We start from the raw sequence: 17,346 nt of genomic DNA on the forward strand, positions 1-17,346 counted from the left end.
TTTCCTTGTGTAATTTCATCCAGGTACCACCAAATTTTTCAGCAGTAAACTATCATTCTTTCTGATTATTAGTACTAAAAAGGAAAATATTAATATGTAACAAGCAATGTAAGCTTCCACAGCACAAAATGTCTAAGTGTGAAAAACGAGTAAAAGGAAATAAAAAAAATCAGTCTTTCTAATCTAAAAAAAACTGACGACGTTCTGAAAATTGAAAATGGAATTTCGGAACCTCAGGTTAAAATAAATATTTGCCTATCGAGCAAAATAATCAAATGCTGTGTACCTATGCAAAGTCTTGGAGAGGGAAAACAAGTCGAGATCAGTTCATACGTAGTCTTATTAGTTTTAGCTCACACCAGCTGATATGAAAGGTTTCATTATCGTTTGCAAGAAGCATAGTATTGTAAGAAAGACTAAAATCATATCTATATCTCTGTAAAAAATTACAGCACTTCGAACAGCATAAGAATAAGTAATAATTGTTGCTCTGGATGAATCATGGGACGAACAGCTGTGTTCGAAGGGTTGACTCTAATTACAGGGTAATGATAATTACTGATTGATATTGTAAGGCATTTTCACCATTCTCAATAAAAATTAAACAAAATTATCTCACAGCTATGCAGATTGGTTTTTATTTTGCCTTTAGACAGCTTATACCATAATTTAAGATAATCATAAAGTCAAACTCTTTACATTCGGTGAGATGACATGCAGCCGAGTTTTACGTCCGTTTGTATATCTTTACTATCAAAACGTATTAAAACAAATTGATCAAAGATAAAATCTTAATGAAGATTATATCTTTTCTGATTGATCAAATTGCATAATTTACGAATTATTCACAATTATTAATGCACTTTACAAAGCAGAACCATTCACAATCGTCCTTGGCGTGTTGACGTGTTAGTACCCTCTGGTTGATCAAACCAAATGGTGTCTTATTGTGACAACTTCAGACGCCATTATTAATACTATTCATAACGGTAAGTAAAGTTTTGTCCATCTCTGAATAAATCTCACGGGGAAGACAGGTTCACATTATGATACACTGCCATTTGCAGGTAATATTTGCTTATGTACTAGGCCTAAGCAATAATTGAAATTTTCAAGTCATTAAAACTTCCAACATTCTTATACCAATATATTTATCTGTAGTTTAAATAGCATAATGATTGGTTGGCTATTTCATAAATAAAAGGCACTGGAAAAAATGTCCAGTTAAGAATAGGCCTTTGCTTTGCTTAAAATTTTCCATGTGAATAAATCATATTGGAAATGAATTTCTAAAAATAGCAGAATCATTAAAAGTGGCATAGACCGATAGGCTTAATATCTTTTTGTCGGTATACACAGCTTATAACATTAGGATAATGGGAATAGGCCTACGTTATTTCCAGCTATTTTTACTATGGATATTCCTGTTGTCTTTAAAATGAATCTTGTTGCTGTTATGACAATTTTGCCTGCTGTTCCTGGGTCTTTGTCCTTTGTTCTGTTATAGTTCCTGATGTTATTATTCTTGCTTGTGGTTATTATTGCATATTCATTGTTGTTGTTGGTTTTGGCTGTTGTTTATAGATGCTATTATGGCTGCTTATTGCGTCTTGATAACAATTTTCAGACAATAGCCTAAACTTTAGAATATACATAGGCCTACTCATAAAATCCTGTGACGTCATTCCCCTTTATAGAGCTAACCAATCACAAGCTACTAGGCTGGGTTGCCCACGTGCAGTTAGTGGAATTGTTACTACAAAGTTGCAAGGTATTAACAAGATTTCACTCTTAAAGAGTAACAAAGCTACCCAATTTTAAAAGTATTAATACTTGGCAATTTATCAACCGTAAAGAGTACTGCGAACGTACCCAACAACATTCATGTTCGCCCATTACCGCCAACTGATGTAAATTGAAGTTCCTAAATTAACCGTGTTAACAAAACTAAAACTAATAAGTAGATCGTCGAGCCAATGGAAAAGATGTTGAGTAAGGAACATAATTATGACGAGATCATCAAGTAATGAATGTGAAATTTCCATCAAAGTCCAGTATTTAAAAGCCACGACAAAGTCATTCAGCGGTACTGACCCTACAGATATTCATAAATCATTCACGTTTTCGATGAAAATATCGTTTGACCTTTTAAAAGGACCTCTGGCCTTGAAATGAAAACATGTCATTTTAAGTTCCCATAAATTGCCCCATAACCTTAAGTAATTCACGAGTTATTGGCATATGAAAAGAACTTTATTAAATAGCTTCTTTAATAGCAAAATTAGCACGTGTGCACCTGACATTCCCTTACTCGATTCGACTAATATTTAACGACCGATTCCGGAGGGCCCATCAGTCATCAGGGGCTCCGTCTGAGATACCTCGGGTTTCCATTCCATTTCTGAGCTGAAAATGGAAGTCTGGGCACCAGTGAAAGTCTTAGCGTTCCTGGTGAGTGTCTTATTGTCGAGCTCTTCTGAGTCTAGGTTGACGTTCTTCTTTTACTGCATTTCTGTTTACCACAGGGAGTGGTTACATGGCCAAGAACTCGCCCAAATATAACCAAGTTTCTCGTACTAGAGAGTTTAAAGACTGCTGAAGAGCAAGAGCCCGTGCTAGCACAAGGCTGGCTTATACTAGATAGACAGTACTAGGGAAGGAGCCGTTCAAAGGAAACTCCTGACCATTAGTACTAGTAGTAGTAATGAGAGGAATTTTTCCCCGGGCTGTTACTTTCTTCTGCATTATATGTGATCTTCCTTTTAGTTACTTCCAATTTCTTTCAACCAGTCCATCCATGATAGGCTCAGCTGGTCATCCAATCTATCATAAAACCGGACGTAAAAGTTTTAGCTCCATTAATGTTTTAAATTCTCTCTCTCTCTCTCTCTCTCTCTCTCTCTCTCTCTCTCTCTCTCTCTCTCTCTCTCTCTCTCTCTCTCTCAAGGAAAAACGGAAAAGTTCAGCGATATTAAATGCAAAGTGACACATTTTGTAAGCTCACAATTATCCTTTTAAAAAAAAAAAAAAAAAAGATTGCTAACAGAGTACTACCTATTTTTCCATTTTTTTTTAATATTGAAATAGACTGCTATCTTATCCAGTATAATCCAATAAACTGTAGTCTACTTTATCAGAGCCGTAAAGCCGCTGCAATAAACTTTTCATATACACCTTTGGGTGTAAGTTATTCCCAAGTAAACTGAATTCGATAATAGCGTGTATTTAAGGCTTGGGGTTTAAAATCATCTAAAGTGCTATTATAAGCATTCTATATTATCTCTGTTACAGAGCCTCCTTGGTATAGGAACGGCCTCAAGCTCAACCACGTAAGTATCATTACATTGTCGTTTGCTATTTATTTTACGTTGATAGTAAATATTGTGAGAGAATTAATTTATTTAAAGATGTATTGATCTTCGTGAGAACGGAATAGACCAGAAAAACTACTTAGGCCTATGTTTTCCTTCCGTTGCCGATAAATACGTTTGCTTATGTTTTTATTTCCATTTGAATTTATTTTTATCTTCTCGTTGATTCCCCAGATGGGTAATGCACCCTGTGGGACGCTCCAACGCTCCGAGAGCACTTCCGGAGGACCATCCTCTCAAGGGAATGGATTTCACCATCGACCCGAGGGAGTTGGCAACACTGATGCGTGAGACTATCAAGAGTCGAATTGAATTCGATGGTAATTTTAGACTCATTTCTCTTAGATTGCTTTCGTTTTCAAGTTTCAGTGATATAAGTTTCGTCCATATCAATCATCCATATCAATCAGTCTCATTTGGATAAGGTTCGTGAAGCTTTATAGGTTTCGTTTATATCAGGTTTCTTATTATCAACAATTGTTTCATTAGACTTATAATTCGAATTTAAAACGTTTCATCAAGTTTCAAAATATTCATTACAAGTCTTGCCAAGTTTGGTAAGTTTCGTCAAGATGATTAATTTTCATCAAGTTTCTAGAACATAAGCCTTCATCGCTTAGGTTATAATAAGGTTTAACGTCTCAATTATACGACTTTCATCATTATTCAGAAGTCTCATTCATACAAATGGCATTCAGTAAAGTAACTTTAAGATCAGTGGTCTCTTTTGAAAGGAGATTAACACTTACTTTTTATTTACCATAAAGTTTTTGATATGGTAATTATTTAATGCGCGACCATGGTCGCCATTACTTGTCTTTCATAATCTTTTTTGAGCAATTCTGGACATATGTCTTAATCTGTCGTCAGTAATTTCCGCTCTTAGTGCACTTAGCAGCGCTACTCTCTCTCTCTCTCTCTCTCTCTCTCTCTCTCTCTCTCTCTCTCTCTCTCTCTCTCTCTCTCTCTTTAGCAGTATGAAATTTATATTTTAAGTGAATTCATCTTATAAACTTCTAAGCCATTTATTAGACTTATCATCTGAGGAAGTGACGCAATCTAGCTGCTTGCTAAAACAATGAGTCAAGAAGACAATTACTGAGATATTAGATTGTGAACTCTGCTGTTGTTCATCATTATCGTATCGTTATTTCACAACGATTACCGTTTACCTGAAATTGATGTTTAAATTTATTTTTCCCGCCAGAAAATGCGCTAAGTAGCGGAAACCACACTCTCTGCGCCGGCCAGAAAGCTGTCATTCACTCTGAAAACTTCCCGAAGAGGTACCCTAAGAATCACAGGAGTTCCTGGGTCATTGAGGTGAGTTTATTGGTCACAGGTGAGTTTAATGGTCACTGAGTTAGTTTAATGGTCATTGAGGTGAGTTTATTGGTCATTGAGGTGAGTTTATTGGTCACTGAGGTGTTTATTGGTCACTGAGGTGAGTTTATTGGCAACTGATGTGATTTAATCGTTATTGAGGTGGGTTTATTGGCAATTTAGGTGGGTTTATTTGTCATTGAGGTTGGTTCAATGGTCATTGAGGTGGGTGTATTGGTTACTGAGGTGGTTTTATTGGCAATTGAGTTGGGTTTACTGGTCATTGAAGTGGGTTTATTGGCAATTGAGGTGGGTTTATTGGTCACTGAGTTGGGTTTATTGGCAATTGAAGTGGTTTAATGGTCACTGAGGTGGTCTAATAGTTATGGAGATGGGTTGATTGGTCATTGAGGTGGTTTATGGGTCATCGAAGTGGATTTATTTCTTCGGTTTATCTCACACGAGAGGCTCAGCGGGGGACAAACCTAGAATGTTTGAGGTGCAGTTGCAAGACAGAAGGGAAGGTCATATACAGGAATAAAGGACAGAAATGGTGGTGTGTAATGTTTCTCTGGCTCTTTGACATAATTGCGAACTCAGTGATGGAAGAAATCCAAGAGAGAGCAATAGATGTAGGTATAAAATTATGGGATAGGAAAATAAGCCATGATGCCCGCTTGCACATGACATAAAGAACAGATAATGAACAGAAGCTGCAGGGTGCTACTTGTCTACGCAGCGCTAGTACTAAACATAGCAGAAGCTCCTTGGGACGCCGTGTTTAGTACTAGCCCCTTGGGGATCAAAATATCGTTTATTATTATAATTTGTAGACCACATAATATAGAAATGGGTGTATATAATACTTTGATCCCCTAGGGGCTCGTACTAAACATGGCATCCCAATGAGCTTCCGCCATATTTAGTACTAGCACCAACTGCAGAGACTAAGTGAAAGAGTTCAATATTAGAGCATTAGAATGAAGGGACCTCAACTTCCATGAAGAAGAGGAATGCATGCAAGATAGATCGGTAAAAGGCACACTGCGTGTGTGTGTGTTCGATGCACTGTTGATGAACCTTCAGCTCAGGTGTGTGAAGCAGCTAACGTTGTGGAAGTTTGCTGCACAGGAGGTTCATCCACCATTCATTAAAGTATAGTTCTATGACAGTGATTGCTGTCTGTGTATGTATGTATGTATGTATGTGTAGATACATATATGTATACTGTGTATATATATATGTATATTGATACATATAATATATAATATATATGTATATCTATATATAATTTTTCTTCTTCTACAGGCAACATCTACAGAATCCACGATATCGATTTTCTGTACCACTTTTATCCTGACGAAGACCAGACCCTGCAGAGGCACCTACCTCGAACTTATTGGGGGAGACCTCAAAGAACGGTACGGTTAGAGTAGAGACAATGGAGAGAGAGAGAGAGATTTAGTATAGTATGTAGGAGAATGGCCTACGTTACTGTTCCAGTCAGGCGAGAGAGAGAGAGAGAGAGATATATAGTATAGTATTGTGAGAAAGTCTACGTCATTGTTCCAATCAGGAGAGAGAGAGAGAGAGAGATTTAGTTTAGTATGTATGACAATGGCATAATTTACTGTTCCCAATCTTGTTTTTTTTGCCGTTCATTTTGACATTATTACAGCACATAATTGCCATTAAAGTAGTCGACTTCCCCTAAAAAATGAACATTTTACATTCGATAAAATCTTCTAAAGGTAACAAAATCCCATAGCAATTATTGCTGAAGCATTATCAGTTGCTCAGTTGAAACATACTCCCAATAAAACCGGAATTTTCTCTCAGGTTCTGCGGAAAGAGAAACGGCCTCCTGCACCACAGCACGACAAACGTCATGGAGATCAACTTCCGAACGCACAAGAAGAAGAGGCCGAGAGATGGCTTCTGGTGCATCGTCTCGGCTTCAGAAGGTAAGCTGGCAGCGTTCTATGGTATCCCCTACAGTTCTTGCATCAGCTCAGGTGTATTGTCAGTGTCCCTTGCCTCTGAATCTTTAACAAAAAAAAAGTCGTGAAATAAAAAGGATAACTGTCTTCTCTTTTTCAGTATTTACGCATTGGTCACTGTCCTTCCTACTTGGCATCTGTTCAAGATCAGTAACAGATTGTCTCATTTAAGAACGGGAGATTTTTTAAGACTGGGCACATCTGAATTTCAGTTATGACTACAACCACTGAGGCTCCAGAAACTACTGACACTACAACTGCTGCCCCCGAAACATCAGAGGCTACAACCACCACTGCCCCAGAAACCCCAGAACCAACTACAGCGTTCCCAGAAACTACAGAGCCAACTACAGCCTCCCCAGAAACTCAAGAGCCTACGACCACCTCAAATTTGTTAGCAACTGTCCCAGAACCTAGTTGCCGTAAGATTTTGTATTTTTGCCTACTTTCATATTGCTAGATTATTTTTATCAACCGGGAATATTTAAAACTCTTGATACAAAAGAACCAAGCTAAATTCTGGCCTGTTCAGAAAATTAAAGGTCTAAATTTATGATTGCACTACCTTTAAGGAAAATTTCCCCATTTTTATTTACGTAATTGGACATATAAAAGTGTTCAGAAAGATTTCAAGCGTTGGATGTAACTCATCCCTTAAAAGTGAAAGCTTAAAATTTAAAGAGGTAATTAAGATTTTTTGTGACATTTTTGTCATCTAATTAATATCACTTCAAGTGACTGACACCTCCGCAAGTTTAAGAGCACCATAGTTTGCCAATGCACTCATTTTGAGACAGTTTTTCCCAATAAATTGTCAGTTGGTACTTCATCTAATATTTCTTAGACTTCCTTCATCGCCATCTCTTTCCCAAGGTCCTTGTGGAACTGTCAACCGAGCAACTCGCCTCACTTACGATGGAGTGACCGAAGTCAATGAATACCCTTGGCATGTGGCTCTCGTTTACCCTGGCGCAAACGAACCATTCTGCGGTGGAGCTCTGTACAACGATCTGTTCGTTGTAACAACTGCCGTGTGTGCCATGATGTACGATATTCTTGTGGTCTGAATGGTCGTGAAACTGTTATATAAGAAATTCGTAAAGAGAGAAAATTGGATACCCTACCCAACACAAGACTAATGGCATAAACTTACTCTGAGACAACATCTTAGCCTACAGAAGACTAGTAGCATAAACTTACTGTGCGAATAATGTATTCACATAGCAGGAAAAGCCTCAGAAGCACGGATAAAACTTTATTGTTTATGTCTACCAGGGTCACATCTTCGAGAAACGGAGCAGAGGTCCTCCTTGGCGCCCACAACCTTCATCACCCAGCGCCTACCCTGCAGAGAATACCGGTTGAAAGCGCAGGCTACCATCCCGAGTTCAATTACGAGGACTGGAACCACGACGCTGGGATTCTGCTCCTCTCCAGACGGGCACAGCTGAGCTACTGGGTCAAACCTCCCTGTCTTCCTGACCCTTACGAAAACTATGACAATGCTGAGGCTGTTCTCTCAGGTTATTCAGGTAGGAAAGTGTGGCAGTGATAGTTCTTTTGATAATTTGTTGGTTCTGTAACTCTTTCAGTTAATCCAGAGAGATTCGTTCAGGAAAAATAATCCCAGATTAGGTCCTCGTAGTTAATTTTACCCAAAAAAGAAATATATGAGCTATTCAGAGTTAAAAACAGTTAATTTTAATCACATTTATATCATAGTTGAGTGCCACTAACTTTTAGATTTATTGCTCATCCAACATACTTGAAAATTAAATTGGAATATTGAATTTAAAAATGGAAGTTCCATTCTTGTTCTCAAATTGATGCTAACTTTCGTGTTTCCTGTACTGATCGTTTAAAGATAAGTAACATAATCTAACAAAAAGTAATAGAACGTCACAGACCAAAAGAAAATAATCTTCTGACCACTTCAAGATTTGTCTTGGAATTGTGCAGTAAAAAAAAAAGACCAAAAACAAATAAATTAGTCACATTCGATGGTGTACATACGTCAAAGAGAACTCTTAAGTATGACAATTGTGTCTGCAGAATCTGAAAGTCCTGGATATTACTTCCTGAAGTCACTGGACTTCAGTATGGATGCATAACCTCTTGTTTAGCACATAATTGACAGGCTTTGCTTACTTACCAAAAACAGATATTGAAGATTTTACAAGCAAAGACTTGGAGGCTTAATCTCAAAAACTGCAAAACCTCTGGTCAAAGAAATGATAAGTTTTCAAAGCAGCTCCCAGTTCACTGGATAGGTCAGTTCTCAAGAGATGCCATTAGATTAGTGAAGTGTGGGTCTCTATTTAGATAAGCTTTTGGACTGCATAGTTCTGTACTGACATAATGACATTGCATTCTGTTTAAAATGATTAGGTACTGTGCAGTGAATCTAGTAAGTTTCCTAGCTAAATTAATGTATATGTATATATATAATATGTATATATATAACTTGATATTGAAGACATTTTTATATGACAATCAAGCCTGAAGTTACTGGATTGATAATCAACAACAGATCAGGATAAAAGATATACAGTAGCTGGGAATTACTACCACAAATAAATTAGCTTTCCCCTTTGGCTGTTAAGTATCTACAAAATCTAAATAACGTACAAGACTGCTTCACTCCAGTAGTTCTGCCCTGTTAGTATCGTATTCCTGAACTAGATCAAGAACACTGTGTATGATACCACATACTTATTTTCATCATGATTATTTTTCAAAATGCGCTCACTTTCACAAGACAAGGCCAGTAGGGCTGCTAACTTACTGTACGATAATTTGCAAAACATATCGTTCATGTGCACAATAACTTTAAACAGGGCATCGGTGATGATAATTCTGCCTTCATTTTCCTTTCTAGGGAACATCACAGCTACTCCATACGAAGTTGGAAGGAGGATCTTATCAAGTCAACAGTGCACCCAAATGTTTGGTATATACGCAACATCTGACAAGGTTTGCGCCATCAACCTAGAAGGCGGTTATGATATGCATTACGTAAGTCAATTCGACTTAGGTCTATCTGGTAGACGAATTTTTTTTTTGTGCCTGATATAAGATCCATCAATATATCAACTTCAAAAATTGGTATCGCAAGAATGGTGAGAAAGGTAACCGATTATCGGAACTTCACCCAAGGTCATCTTACATTTGGCAGAGCCAGCGCACAGAGAGAAGCATGTCAGCGCTCAAAAGAATGCTATATTCAGTTTGCACTTGTCAGAGTAATCATGAAGCCAACAGTTTTGTCTATTAAAGCTACAGCTGATTAAAATGTATCTTACAGATCTGAAATATGCTTTTTGTAAGCTACCATCCAAGACATCTACCTCGTAGATTCTAAACTTACAACTGTTAAAACTGCAGCTCTAGTTGAAATTGCATTGACCGTTGTCGTATCATTACTAAAATCACAGCTCTGGTGAGACTGCACCTAGAATTAATATCTTATAATACTCGACAGATTTCTTCAAAATTATAGAACCCTCTGATAACTAATACCTGATTTTAGCCTTTAAAATTACTTCCGATGAGCAATATTTAGTAAAATATTGGCAAAATTTTAGCTGAAAATGCTCGTAACCATATTGACTGGAGAGTTAATCTCGAAATAGACATGGTGATTGAGTGAAGTAATATTGATATTAAATCCTTTCTTTTGTCTTCACACCATTCCGGAAACATGATTGGCAACAACAGCGTAACATAAGTCTAATATCCCCAACGATCATAAGTAACATTTGTCTTTAATCAGAGTTCATTTTCACCTGTTACCCTTTTCGTAGATCGGAATGGGCAGCCCGTTAGCGATGGAAGAAGAAGATGGTAGATGGGTTCTCATTGGTCCATCCTCTCTTGATCCAATGGTGCTCTTCACCAGCTTGGCTCGTAAGTAGAACTGCATATTCATTCTGAAACAGCATACGGCTGCATCACGTATATTCCAGTTCTGGCATTTTGTATATCTTGTCACTCATTTTTACCAATATTGGCTGAAACACAGTTACCCATTTTTTGAAAAGTGGTACTACATTAGTACTGATATTTGCAGCTTCAGTTTTGACACATATTAGCTACGTGGCGCAAAGGTTTCTGTCAAGATGCTTAAAAAAAGTCCAGAAAAATGTTTTTGTGACAAAACCTTTAGTGTATGTTTCTCTGAATTAAGTTGACACACAGGCGTCAAAATTGTGAAATATCTTTAGTCAGTATGTAACTGCAGAATTATATCATAAACTAAATTGCATCTTAACCAAGTGGAGCTTGAAATTCACAGGGTATCTGGAAGATCTTGAAAAGATAGCAGCAGAGGGCACGAACAACTTGTGTACTGGCAACACTGAGCAATCTACTACCTCCACACAGAGGACCACCACAGCGGGAACAGGATCCCCCACAGTGGACTGCAGTGAGTGGAAATCATCTCGAAGTTAACGTCATAATATTATTGTCAGACTCGAAAGAGGCTTCGTAGTATTTCAAAGACATTACACATATAAAACTGTACTTGGTTCGAAAAGCATTTTTCATTGTTTCTTACTCATCCAGCATATTAAAATTATTAGTATTCAGGAATGAGTCTACATGGGACACTGACTCTGTGTGACTTGTACCATGTAAATGTGTGCATGCTTTGAATAATAATAATAAACTGTTTCAGAGTGTGGACGCATAAACTCAGTCAACAGGATCGTTGGAGGAGTTGAGACTGGCGTCCACGAGTACCCCTGGCAAGTGGCCATCACTGGTGCCACCAGCAATGTTCCATTTTGTGGCGGTTCCATCATCGCTGACCAGTGGATCCTAACTGCTGCTCATTGCGTTTCAGAGTGAGTTCTCGATTTACTTTAGGTTAGATATCTGTATTTCTTTATATACAAAGACCAGTTTAGGACGGACAACATAACTCCGTTCTTTAGTCTAGTCAGGAGACGCGAGAGAAAGAAGGGAGAAGAAGAATCTGAAGGTATAATGGAGTTTAACTCAAAGAAAGAGATGAACCTTTCTGTTAAAGAATGCATGATCTTAAGTTATCGAAAACTGAAGTTGATAGAGAATTTCCAAAGCTGGATAGAAACAGTCCCCCGAGCTGTACTACAAAATGACTTAATGATTTCAGCAGAGCATTTCCGTAAGACATTTATAAGCTTCGGTTTAGTGCTCATATATAATTATATCTATCATGGATAATGTTTTAAAATTCAATATCACCTATTTTTACGCTTTATCTCGTAGGACGAGTAAACTGAGTCTTATTTTATCAGTTGATATTACCAATTCTCTGCCACAATCTCCATTGCAGTGTTCGGCCTAGGAATATTAAAGTCGTGATCGGCGAACATAACTGGAACACCCAGACGGAGACATACGTAACTGAGAGGAGAGACGTCGGAAGGGTAAGATAAATACTTTTAAAAAATGGGGCAAATACTAATAGATATATTTCTTCTTATATTCGTGTCTCAGGTCCATTATAAAATTTTATTAACTGATTGGTCGTCCAGGATGTTCAGAAATCTCTGGTAAACAGAAAACAGCTCTAAGCATCGGAAACGTCCTTTTTTCTATTAATATAGTAATTAACATCTCTTGGACTTCGTTACTATATCCCAGAGACCCAGACCGTTCCAATTTCCACGGCACTTTTACCCATGAAAAAATGGTACTATTTTTTACGTCTAATGCCCCAGAACTGCTTCTTTCTTAACAGTAAGATGTATGTTGCTTCTTGAATCACCGGCCTTTGAACACTCTGTTTATGCTAAAATTGTATCTATCATGTAAGGTAAACAGAGCAAGTTGTGCTTTACTTTAATCATCATTATTAAAGAGCTCAAACAGTGTATTAGAACTTTCTTGCGCTAGAGTTTCAGCCACATCACAGTCCCGTTAACAAGAGCTGTCATTTTTGTGTCCAGAAAGAGCTTTTCACTGTCCAGTGAACTCCACAGATAAAACAATATTTCTCAGCAACCGCCAGTAATGATTTTTATTGCAGATCGTCGTCCACTTCGGTTACAACTCGACCAATTACGACAACGACGTTGCCCTGCTGAAACTGACCACGCCAATTGTCTTTTCGCGTGACAACAAAGTCGCCCCTGTCTGCATGCCGATCGCTGGGGAATTGTACAGGGAAGTGATCGCTACGGTTACCGGATGGGGCGTCCTCTCCGAAGGTTTGATGGTTTTTTTCTCTTGTTTCTGTCTCAAGCCGTCTGATGTTTTCACTGAGTACAATTTACTGCATTTCTAACAGGCTGTTAAAAGAATAGTTTTACGTAACTACAGTAAATACTCTGCTCCATATTTGATGCTCGTGAATGTGAGTTATCATTTTATTTAGATACCTGGTTTTTTTTAAATTACTGTACTTTATTTCCCACATAATATTTATGTAATGTACAGTAAGTGTTTCTCCAGAGACACTTAAGAAGAAGAAAGATTCAGTGGCGAAACCAATGGGGGTTGCCATGAGAAGAAAGAGCAAAACCAAGGTCTATAGATTTAATCTCTAGGCTTTGAGCAAAACTAAACAAAGGTAGATTCTTAAAATCAAAGTCATAAGTCAGGCAAGAGAATTCTAAGTCTAAATACAACATTTAGTCTAAAAATATTAAGTCTGAAGGCCATTGCACGGTAAAGAAGTTATAACACGAAATGACAAGAGAGGGAACATGGAAAGAGTGGACCTGTTGGCTGAGCATGACCGTTAGCGAAGCATATTAGGCCTATCCAAGAATAAGTCAAAATGCCAAACATGTAGGCCTATGTATAACGTGACAAGAAAATGTCTTTGTTTCAGGTGGTTCTCAACCTTATGTGCTACATGAAGTGGATGTCACGACTATGCCGAACTACAGATGCCAGAGATTCTACGGCGATCTTCCCATCACGAGAAATATGATCTGCGCCGGTGTCGAGCAAGGCGGGCAGGATTCTTGCCAGGTATCTCTCTCTCTCTCTCTCTCTCTCTCTCTCTCTCTCTCTCTCTCTCTCCGTAGGGAGGTAGTGCCGTCAGTGCACCTCAAGCGGTGCACTGTAGGCATTACTTAAGGTTCTTTGTAGCGTGCCTTCGGCCCCTAGCTGCAACCCCTTTTGTTCCTATTACTGTACTTCCTTTCATATTCTCTTTCCTCCTCCTTACCTTCCACCCTCTCCTAACAACTGATTCATATAGTACAACTGCGAGGTCTTCCTCCTGTTACACCTTCCAAACTTTTACTGTCAATTTCCTGTTTCAGCGCTGAATGACCTCATTGGTCCCAGTGCTTGGACTTTGGCCTAGATTCTGTATTCAGTCTCTCTCTCTCTCTCTCTCTCTCTCTCTCTCTCTCTCTCTCTCTCTCTCTCTCTCTCTCTCTCTCTCTCTACCGTGATGAAGAACAGCAGAACAATTTAGTATTAGATTTGTTTAGCCACAGTAACTACAGACGTCTTATATACAGTGAGAGGGATTATCATTGCTGTAAATCATGTGAAAAATCGCCAGTCAAATATCTTGGTAAAACGAGGAAAAAAAAACATTAGAAAGTAGAGTAAAGTTAAAACAAGCGAAAGCTAAAATAATGCAAGTGCTACAAGACAAGCGTATTCATTAAAAGGTCCTTAGCCTCATTTCCAGTTTTTCTTCGTAACTTTCTCAGCAAGCAAAACAAAATATAATCGTGAGAACTGTCATTAAGATTGGTCACGAAGTTGACACTGTGTTCAAATGAGTTTTGTGATATATCTGTAAGAGATCATGATTGATAAATAGTACTATTAAATTTTCGAAATGGATTCGGACAAGTGTTCGTTTAAGACTGTCTTGATCAGAGTGCATTTCTTAAACAGAATAATTGCTAAATTGAACCCTAATTTTAAAAATTTCTCAGTTTTTTTAAGAAATGCTACATAATCCCTTCCACTCTTCCACAGAATGATTCAGGCGGTCCTTTGGTTACTGCTGGGAACGAAGCACGGACTCACGTAGTCCAGATCGGCGTGGTGTCTTGGGGCAACGGCTGTGCCCAACCACGATACCCGGGGGTATACGCCCGTGTAACCAGTAAGTAACTAGACCTCTGTGATTCCTTAAAAGCTCTTTCTAAAAAAAAAAAAAAAAAAAAAAAAAAAAAAAAAGGCAAGGAGGAGGATAGACCTAGTCCTAGGAGTTCTCAAGATGATTCTTGCATTTTTTGCGATCGTAATTAAAGGAGCTGTTTCAGTATAATAACAAAGTTGATATGAGAGAGAGAGAGAGAGAGAGAGAGAGAGAGAGAGAGAACTCATTTGATAGGCAAAGACCAAGAATATGCAAGTGTATCTACCCCGATGTATTTCATTAGGCCTAAGTTTGTACTATCCCCTGTAAGCTACACTGGTGATCGAATTTCTGTATATTGTACACCTATAGGCCTATTCAAGAAGATACAAGAATACCTTTCCTTTTTTATTTTGCGATTCTTTTAATACTTGTGATTTAAGTAGCAATTCATACATAGTGCCAATTGTGTATTGAACGATTTTTCACCTTATACGAAATGCATTAGAATTTTTCCGTAATATATAATGAATCTTCCCATTTTTTCCCCAGGATATCTCCGATGGATCAGGCGAGTTACCAGCGGTTCTCTGATGTGCCCTGTGGCGTAGATTTCCAACTGATTCAGTTATGTTACTTTCTAAGAGATATATATAAGCTAGAATCATTTACACAATCATTTATGTAAATGAGAGATTGGGGTTAAAAACTGGTTGTGCTAATAAATATTATTTCGCAAAGACACTATTATTATTATTTTCCTTTTCGTTTGTTATTACTGTTGGTAAAAAGCCTCCTACTTGGGTATTAGAAGCTCCGCGCGGAGATATTGTTTATTAATGAGATTTTTTGAGAGAAAATGGTGTATACAGGTAATATAGTGTAGTACAGGTAGATGATTTGAGATCTCTGGTTTATATTTACGTTGCCGAAAGTTCCGCGGAGCGCCATGTTTAAGTACTAGCCCTATAGGGAATGAACGTAAAACCAAAGTTCGGTACATTTCTCAAATTATTTCACCTATACTGCATTATATGCAGTCTTTAGTGTATGGTTCACTTAAAATCTTTCGTTAATAAACGATACCGCATTCCCTATAATCTAAGGAAGAATTACCCTTGGGACTCCAAAAAGAATCAGCATTTTATCACGGTCCCACAGTTCCCAGAGAAGACGTTCCTGATGCGTAATCCATGCTTACCCACAATGCACTCGCACAAACAAAATCCGATCAAAGCTCCATCGTTCCGTGACAGTGTTAATATAAACAAAAGACAGAAAATTTCCAAGAGCATCATTCGAGATGCTTATTTTATCGTCAATTTTCTCGGTAACTATTACAATTTCTCTAGTTCTCTTCCTTAGAATTACATTCGAACAGAACAAGGTATGTTAACGGATACATTCGGAATCGTAGCTCCCCCACTGCAGTCATATATACGTGATTAAGACCACAAACATAGAGGAGGTACTTTCAGATTTCCCTAGAAAGATCTGAGATGTCCATTACACTATAAGCAAGCGATTTCCACTGGAAAGATGGTAATATAAACATCGTTTTCTGGCTCTGACGTAAGGTGGCATCTGCTGTCAGTTATAAGTGATGTGCAATGCTTGGAAGTACTTTGAATATATAGGGAAGGCGACAGCTTATTAGTGTAAAGAGTTTCTAAAAGAACAGGCGAAAAACAATCGGTGGTCTGAGAAAGTGTTTTTAAATTACTGTATAGAATATGAATCTGAATAGTTTATTATGGCTGAAAATTCTTTCAGTTTTAAAATACACAAAGTGAGATGACTGACATCTCAGTAAACGCCGAGTGGACCCGACAGAATTTCCAATTTTACATTCTGGACGCATATCTATAAACAACAAAAGACCGCATCGTTTCGTCAAGGGGCCTTTGGACCTGAAAATTCTGGCTATAATTGAAGTTTTTTTTTTAATACAAGCTTAAAATTAACCTAGGGCACACAGTGCTCGGAACTGTGATGAGTTCACGTCCAAAAGATGCATTTTTTACACATGATGAATATTGTTTCAAACTTATTAACAATTTCATCAGAGAAGTATGAAACGTAACATTTGTTATAAAAAGAAAATAAGGAATGATATTTCATTGTGGAAATTATGCCTGTCTGAAAATAATGCGTGAGCTCTACATGAGTGTCTCAACTCAGCTCATCTTGAGTATCATAGAAGTTACAAAACAATTTAAGACCCAAACCGATGAACGTTTTTACTTATTATTTTTTAATATTTGTGAGAAATCTCCCTTTAGAGCATGAAATATTTTATGGAGAGATGCCAAGAAATGTAGGCCTGATTCGATGGAATGAATATTGCATTTTGAAGATGAGAGTCAGAGTTGAATGATGAAGTTATTGAAGAGGTTGGAGTAAATGTGAGAATTCTCGAGAAAGTAACCTTTAGGCATCCGAGGCCAGTAAACTGGCCGAAGAAAAACATAACACCAGGAATTGTCGGGACTGGCAGTGAGATACGGTGATAGAGCGATTAAATGGCCCACCAAGGTGTGTAAAGGATGTCTGGATAAGGGAAAAGACTTCAGAGGAATAAATGAAAGGAATAATTGTCCATCTGTTT

The 17,346-nt window shown here is 37.8% G+C and overlaps 1 protein-coding gene across 1 annotated transcript; it reads left to right on the forward strand.

Moving 5' to 3' along the window:
* Window positions 1-916: 916 nt before the first annotated feature.
* LOC136825945 (transmembrane protease serine 9-like) lies at window positions 917-15,450 on the forward strand. The gene is made up of 18 exons (XM_067082806.1): window positions 917-989; window positions 3,292-3,329; window positions 3,546-3,691; window positions 4,579-4,694; window positions 6,003-6,115; window positions 6,534-6,658; window positions 6,907-7,116; window positions 7,568-7,739; window positions 7,970-8,226; window positions 9,573-9,709; window positions 10,498-10,600; window positions 10,989-11,120; window positions 11,373-11,541; window positions 12,015-12,108; window positions 12,711-12,891; window positions 13,518-13,660; window positions 14,633-14,762; window positions 15,291-15,450. The coding sequence occupies exons 3-18, from the start codon at window positions 3,553-3,555 to the stop codon at window positions 15,347-15,349; spliced, it is 2,280 nt and encodes a 759-aa protein (XP_066938907.1). The 5' UTR covers window positions 917-989; window positions 3,292-3,329; window positions 3,546-3,552; the 3' UTR covers window positions 15,350-15,450.
* Window positions 15,451-17,346: the final 1,896 nt, after the last annotated feature.

This window comes from Macrobrachium rosenbergii, chromosome 40 (assembly GCF_040412425.1).
Source record: "Macrobrachium rosenbergii isolate ZJJX-2024 chromosome 40, ASM4041242v1, whole genome shotgun sequence".
Lineage (NCBI taxonomy): Eukaryota > Metazoa > Arthropoda > Malacostraca > Decapoda > Palaemonidae > Macrobrachium > Macrobrachium rosenbergii.